This window comes from Nasonia vitripennis, assembly GCF_009193385.2.
Source record: "Nasonia vitripennis strain AsymCx chromosome 5 unlocalized genomic scaffold, Nvit_psr_1.1 chr5_random0004, whole genome shotgun sequence".
Lineage (NCBI taxonomy): Eukaryota > Metazoa > Arthropoda > Insecta > Hymenoptera > Pteromalidae > Nasonia > Nasonia vitripennis.
In genome coordinates, this window is record NW_022279655.1 from 1,595,292 (window position 1) to 1,602,376 (window position 7,085).

General features: G+C 43.3%; 1 protein-coding gene across 1 annotated transcript; it reads left to right on the forward strand.

Moving 5' to 3' along the window:
- The first annotated feature begins 5,049 nt into the window (after positions 1-5,049).
- Positions 5,050-7,085, forward strand: LOC103315939 (histone-lysine N-methyltransferase ASHR1-like). The gene is made up of 5 exons (XM_008207143.3): positions 5,050-5,899; positions 5,972-6,210; positions 6,300-6,491; positions 6,574-6,705; positions 6,780-7,085. Exons 1-5 carry the CDS (start codon positions 5,128-5,130, stop codon positions 6,915-6,917), a joined length of 1,473 nt encoding a protein of 490 aa, XP_008205365.1. The 5' UTR covers positions 5,050-5,127; the 3' UTR covers positions 6,918-7,085.

Genomic DNA, 7,085 nt, shown 5'->3' on the forward strand with positions numbered 1-7,085 from the left:
TTATTCATTTTTAAAGCCCCGCACCACAGGTACTTACGCGCACGAGGAGCTTTCCGATTCCAGCCATAAATTCGAGAAAAATTCGAGAATGCCTTTGCTTTCCCATTGTTGATGCGTTATAAATAGATTTTCCAAACACTCAAATGGCTTCCATTCAGAGCCATTCTTGCACCGAAAAAGCAAACCACATCAGCAGTGTCCCCCACTGCGATGCGGGGGAAAAAATAACCCGCCGTTTCTCAAAATAGTCCCGCGACGCTTTTCAGCGTGTTGTAGTATAGGAGTCTTATGGTAGCAGCAGCATAGCGCCGAAGTTTCGGAAAAATGTTATTTCCGAGCGAGAAGCGGCGACGATTTTTCATCGTCAATCAGTCAGTAGGACGAATATTATATTTCGCCTCGATTATTAGTTTTATTCAATTATACAATCTTCCGCCGAATAGACGAACACGTTTAGAGTCATCAATTACACCGACTTCTCTCGGTCTCAGCGACGCGCACGTCCAGTCCGAGCGAAAGGCAAGAAAACTCAGGAGTAATACGCGTCAATCAATTTCTCCGCGCTAAACGACACGGACAGCGCGTTTGAATTCCGGCGCGCGGCAGAATATTATAACGAATTCCCATGATTGCGCAACTCCCCTCGCGTTCCCGGAACCGCGTTATTAACCTACGGTAGGGAGAAAAAAAAACAATTATTGACGTAGACCGGCAATTTCCATACCGAAAAAGCTCTATTAAATATTGGTTTTCGTAATAGCCGCCGAATAAGCGCCGGCTCTCGACTCTGGACGACGGCGGCGGCTCCTCCCTCTAAAAAAAGGAAATAATTTTCAATCGGGCCCGAAGGTACGCTGCCGGTGCCCCTGCGCGAGCGGCGAGTTCTTCCTTTCCCTAATTAACATCGCTCGGGCAACACATACGCGCGGCCGTCACATAAACAAGCTTCGCTCTCCGTCTGCTGAGAAAAATGTTACGTATCCTCCTCCCAGCAGTTCCCGAGTACGAGTGTTGGCACAGCTCGTCTATAATACCGTATATTAGAAAGCAGGCACGCAGCCGCGGGAGATGGTTCGGCGAGATATCGGTCGCGCGCGCGGGCCCCGCGGGGACAGGGCGCATTCAGCAGGTATACACACGCAACATACATGCATGCACGACGGCGAGCTGGAAATTCGTGTGCTTCGACGAAAATATTAACGCCGAGGATCCTCTCTGTCTCTCATCGGTGTAAAAAGCAGAGCCCGGCGCATCTACAGTGCTCGCGCGCGCCCGGCTTATCGCGGCCGTCGATCGACAAGCTCCTCTCCCGCGACTTCCTCCCCGAGAACTTTCACTCTCCGGGCACATGCGCGCACACATGCATGCATGCATAGAGTGCCGATGCGCAGGTACACGTAGCGCGCATGTCCTATCGAGATTCAAGGTTGTATTCCGTAACGATTGTCCGGGTCCGCTGACAGAGGCGTTCTCGCTGCCGCTGCTGCGCCGCGACCGATATCATTAATCACGCGCGCGAGATCGGTATGACTCTCTTGTGCGGTGCGCGTGTACCATATAGCTGTACAGAGGACTGCCCCGGCGCATTATGCAAGTCAGCGCGGCTCGCCCGGTTAAATGTCCAATTAAGGTGCCTGCCCTTCGCGCTCGGCCGCGCAGTCTCTCTCTCTCTCTCTCTCTCTCTCTCTCTCTCTCTCTCTTCGAGAGATGCTTGCCTGCTCCGAGGATGTATCGGACCTGCAGCGCGCGACGGATCCGGCGTGGGTGTGACGCGCGTGTGAGTCGACTACTTTGACTTTCACGCCGTTTGCTCGCGCGCTCGTCCGAGCAATTGCCGTAATGTATGGCCTCCGCGCTGCAGTCTATGATCTTCGATACGTGCACACCGAGCAGCCTCCGCTGCCGTTTGATGTGTTTTCGTCGACGTTTCACTTTCCAGCTGCATATTTTCGTTCGATATACGCTGGTATGGAAAAAACCTTGGTCGCCAAAAATAACTCGCGTCGGCTTTGAAAACGGCAAAAAAAGCCGTTAGCGAAGCTGCGCAGAGAGCCGCCCCTCGCGGCGCAATAAACGCCCATGAATAAACAGACAGAGCCTCGGCTGTGCCGCGTCATATAAAATTCAATCATCGACGGGCCTGTGTGCGTGCGTGCGAGAGCTGTTAATTCGAACGCGCGCCGTCAGTTCTTCTTTCTTATGGCCGTGCGCGATTTCGCCTTATTCGCAGCTCTCCGACACGAGGCGATCGGCCCGCGCGATTGTTATGATTTACAGAGTACAAACTGTGCGATCGTCGCTCAATAAGACGCTTCTCCCACCCGCGATGGCGTTCAAGGCGAGACTGGCCATTGTCGGCGGCGAGCCAGATGATTTTACGTTATTTCGCCGAGCGAGAAAGAGAGAACAAGGAGATTCCGATTGTGCGCGTCTATGAATTTTGGCCTCTCGACGCGGCCGTGCCAGCGTGTGTCAATTAACGCTCGGAGTTTCAACGAAAGATTCTTGTTACGCAGAGGAAAAAAAGCCGCCTCGTATGAAATAATCATCATAATCATCATCATCATCATCATCATCATCATCATCATCATCATCATCATCATCATCATCACGATCATCAAGCGCATCAGCATAAGCCCAATTAAGCCTATATTGGCGGGGAGGCTCGATTAATAAGAACATATTTCGGAGCCGCCTGATAAATCTCGAACGCTCATGCAAATGCGCGGCATCTCGAGCTCAACCCCGAGCTCCTCCAAAATTCAATCAGCCGGCCGTATCTTATCGATTTTCCGCCATCGCCCGTCGCCGATTCACGTACATTAGCGCGACGCGGTGCAGTGGACTTAATTAATACACTCGCTGCGGTCCCGGCAGCTCTTTGCGCGCGCGGCGCGCGTTATTGCACTGCGGCAGAAACATGAGCGCGTTAATTTTCGCTTTCCGCTAATGCAGCGATCCCCTAAGTGTCGCTCGCGATTTTTCGCTATATTTTCGTTCGAAGCCGAATGGTTATGGCCGGGGCTGCATTAGCGCGCCTATACACACCGCTAAACGGCGGAAGAGCGCAACGCGCGACATAATAGCTGCCTCCTGCCTATTCGCCCCTCTTCTATATACTAGATTCATAGACACAGCGGCCCGCTGCATGTGCGTACAGACAAGTAACATTTGTGGGCGAAATGGCATACCATATGCGTGGTGCGAACACGAGCCGCAACATTACCATTTGTCTTCTTCTCTTCGCATCTCTCGCACGACCCGGCGCAGCAGCAGACCGCCGACAATGTGCCGCCGACAATGTGCCGCCGCCACCGCTGCAGGATATATTTTCGACGATTCGGCTTCCGCCCATTGAAGCTTCGTTTATGTGTGTATGAATTTTGATCGCTAATGTCCCGTCGCTGCATCAGATGTACAGTATAGGGGACACTGTAGCTACGACTGCTGGTGCGATATGAGCCCGGTACGAGCTGTTGAAAGTGCCGTGCATGTGCTTATACCTATAGCATCAGCTGACACGCACATGGCGACGAAAAAGAGCCTATAAAAAATAATTAAATTACGTTATTATCGATTGCGATGCTTATGGTCGATTGAACGAGCACGTGTTCTCATGCTATATGAAATGGAACGGACTGTTGCGGCTCCTTTGAATATCCTGAATTATGAAAACGTACAATTTTGTCAGATGAAAATGAAAGTATGAAGGAGATTTGAGTGAGAGATAATTGTTTGTTGATTTACGGTTATAAAGTAATCCAAAAGTCTATAAAAATTTCTACAACAGACTGCTATGTTACATAATATATCTATACTTACCCTGGTAGAAACGTAAACGCCAACCCTTTGCCATTGGTAATGATTTTTAAAACCTTTTTTAAAATGATGTTAAGGATGAATCATACACAAAAGTACAAGAGTTACGATTTTGATTGCAATATTTGTTAAGTAATATTGTTTTGAAAATACGCATGTAAATTTGAACACATAAAATAACCTTATGGTTTTCTCCAAAATCATAATAGAGATGATGGATAATGCTTCAAAATCAAAATAGATTCATGATGACTGAATTTATTATGTACTCAAATGCCCGTACGTTAGGTTAGGCCTTTATCCTTTGAGCCGCCATATTGGAGAGCTGCCGTTTTAAAAAAAATCAAACATATGAATTTTTAATTTATCGTTTAATTTAATTTATTGTTGGCCAACGATTTCACAAACGGTTGGGTAAAAATGTACCTAATTTCGACATGGATTTATCAGGTTAATTGGCTTATAAATGACTAATTTAAAAAATTAGTAATAACAATGTTAATTACTCATGCCATTTATATGACTTGGAAATTTTCAAAATTTTCAAAAGTTTCTAAAATAAAATTTTTTTTAATTTTTGGAAAAATTTTTTTAAAACATAATTTTACAAAGTTTACAACCGTTTTTTAATGATTGGCTTATATCGAGGACAATCGTTGGCTTACGGTGTTGCCAAATAATTAGTAAATTTTGGTTGGGTTATTTTCTACCAGGGTACCGATGGATATAGTTCATATTCGTATCATTAATCATTATTTGAGATTTTGAAGTTTATATATTTAAATAATTCGCCGAATTGCTGCGTATAGTGACTATTATAAGTCAAATTATTTGAAAATGTATTTCGAACTTAGTTAAATAATAAATAATTATATATTTCGGACAGCAACTATGTTGTGGATTATCCAAATTTTTCATTTAATTTAGTTAATTATTATCAAATCAGTCTAAATATCTTGGTACAAGATTTGAATTTCAACTAGATTTTCATAAAATATGGAATATAGATCTTCGATATTTATTAATCGACACAGAAATCGAAACCGAATCATGTTTCCAATGGTGTTTTTTTCTAATATATTAACTCTATTAACTAGTTTTAAATTAAATATTTTCAAATGAACCGCGCAAGTATTGTCGGTTTTGCAGTCGATGTGCATTTGTTTTTCCTCGTTATATATATATATATATATATACTTATGCACGGTATTGTTAGGTATCATTGTGAACTTGTGAAGCGCGAACTCGGAGTGCCTGAGTAAAACAGTGCTCGTTTTCTGAAGCTCTTCTTTTTAAATCGCGAACACAATGAGTCTAATCAAGAGTCTTTCCCAATTTGGTGCATTTCATGAAATGCTCCAGGAGCATCAAGCCAGCGCTGTGAAGAAAGGCCCTGTCGTAGCGAACCACCTGCTAAAGATGTTGGACACTTATTGGATACTTGGTTTACCTTATGATGACCAATTGCATCAAAGCATGCTTGTTTTATGCAATCAGAGCATCGCGTTCGCTCCAATGAACTCTGTGCCGCTTGCGAGAGCATACGAAGTTCGTTCGATGTTGTTGTCTCGTCTGAACTTCGATCAGAACAAGGAATCCAAGGGGGTCAAACTTAACTTCCGCAGTGATGGGTTCCAAGGATTCACGCCTTCAGAAACTATCCCATGTGTTGCTGAATGCGTAAGCATTCACAGCAGTTTAAGATTTGGTAGACAGTTAGTTGCCAACAGGGATATCAAGGCTGAAGAAATCGTTATGGTGGAAGATGGGTTTGCTATGCTCCCAAAAAAGGAGTATACGTACCTGCTCTGCTCTCAGTGCTTATGTATTGCCTGGAATGCAGTTCCATGTAGTGCTTGCCCATTGGTAATATACTGCAGCGAGCACTGCAGGGCAAGCGCGTGGGAAAACCATCATCAGGTGGAGTGTAAACTTCTACCATCAATTTACGTTAAAAGTGATAGTAGTAACTGGAACATGTCGATTAGCATAACAGCTCTCCGGTGTTTCCTCAGCTCGATCAAGGTAGAAGGACTTGAGAATGTGTTGAGAGAAGCTCAAGCTATTGATAACGAAAAAGGTATTCGATAGATTAAAGTTATCAGTATCAATTATTAGACTTAAACTGTAACTTTGGCTTTGAATTTTTCAGATGTGTGTTTAGAAAGTCTGATATCTGAGCAATGTGTAGGTGTAAACAATTTTAAATCTTTGTATCGCTTGGCAACTGATAAAGAAATCTTAAATATTGATAGAATCAACAAGTCTTCTGAATTTTTGGTGGATACGCTATTGCAGTTCTCGAATGTGTTGCACAATTGCACAGAGTTGGATGCGGTCAGGAAGATCCTTGCAAAATTGTCCCTAATTGTTAAGGTTAATCACCTCAAGGTACGATAAAACTTTTAACCTGTAATAACTATTCTACTGATTAATCAATATTCTAATTTGCTTGCATTTGATATAATGATATGTTACAGTATCAAGGATCCATTTGTGATGATTATAACCATGATTGTTGCAGCTTGAATTGTGATTCAATCATGGGATATTTTATTTCCACGTGCTCGAGCCTTGTAAATCACAGTTGCACTCCAAATCTTGGAAAAGTTTTTATACCCGAGCGCAAAATTGTAATGTTTGCTGCACGCTCTATAAAAAAAGGAGAACAGGTATAAATCTTTTTCTTGACATCATTGTACAGCTGCTTTTTTCACAGAAGTTTCCTACGCACTTTTATTGATCATGTTACAGCTATGCATTACATATGGACCAACTTTAGCGCGCATTCTGAATCCAGAAAGAAATGCGTTGTTGTACAGAGACTACAATGTTATTTGTCTTTGTCAAGCCTGTACACAAGACTGGCACCCCTGTGATTGTTTGGTAACAAAAACTCAATGATAAATTAACCCAACGTTCACTAATGTCTCTTTTATATACTGTTTTTATTATTTCAGGGCCAAAAATCGGAAAATAAGAAGGACTTTATGTATGAGTCGTTTCAAACATTAAACGACAAAAGATTTGCGCTGGAGAAAAAGTTATTCCAGCAGTATGGTGAGAAGTATGAGATTCCAGATAACTGCAGTGAATAAAACAGCTGTCACAGTTTTTCTCAACAATTATCTGTGGCTGATAGATGAACATCGAAATAGATTTGTGGGACCGATAACGCGACACAAGACCATTTTAAATAAGTTTTCATATGCTGGTGGCTTCTCTGAGAATCGATTTCATTTATTTACTAAATAAAAAAAATACAA

Bases quoted from the DNA above. Each gene is read 5' to 3' on its own strand.
- LOC103315939 (XM_008207143.3), top strand. From the start codon at position 5,128: ATGAGTCTAATCAAGAGTCTTTCCCAATTTGGTGCATTTCATGAAATG. The intron at 5,900-5,971 runs GTATTCGATAGA...TGAATTTTTCAG, and splicing joins AGCTATTGATAACGAAAAAG to ATGTGTGTTTAGAAAGTCTG. The intron at 6,706-6,779 runs GTAACAAAAACT...TTATTATTTCAG, and splicing joins GGCACCCCTGTGATTGTTTG to GGCCAAAAATCGGAAAATAA.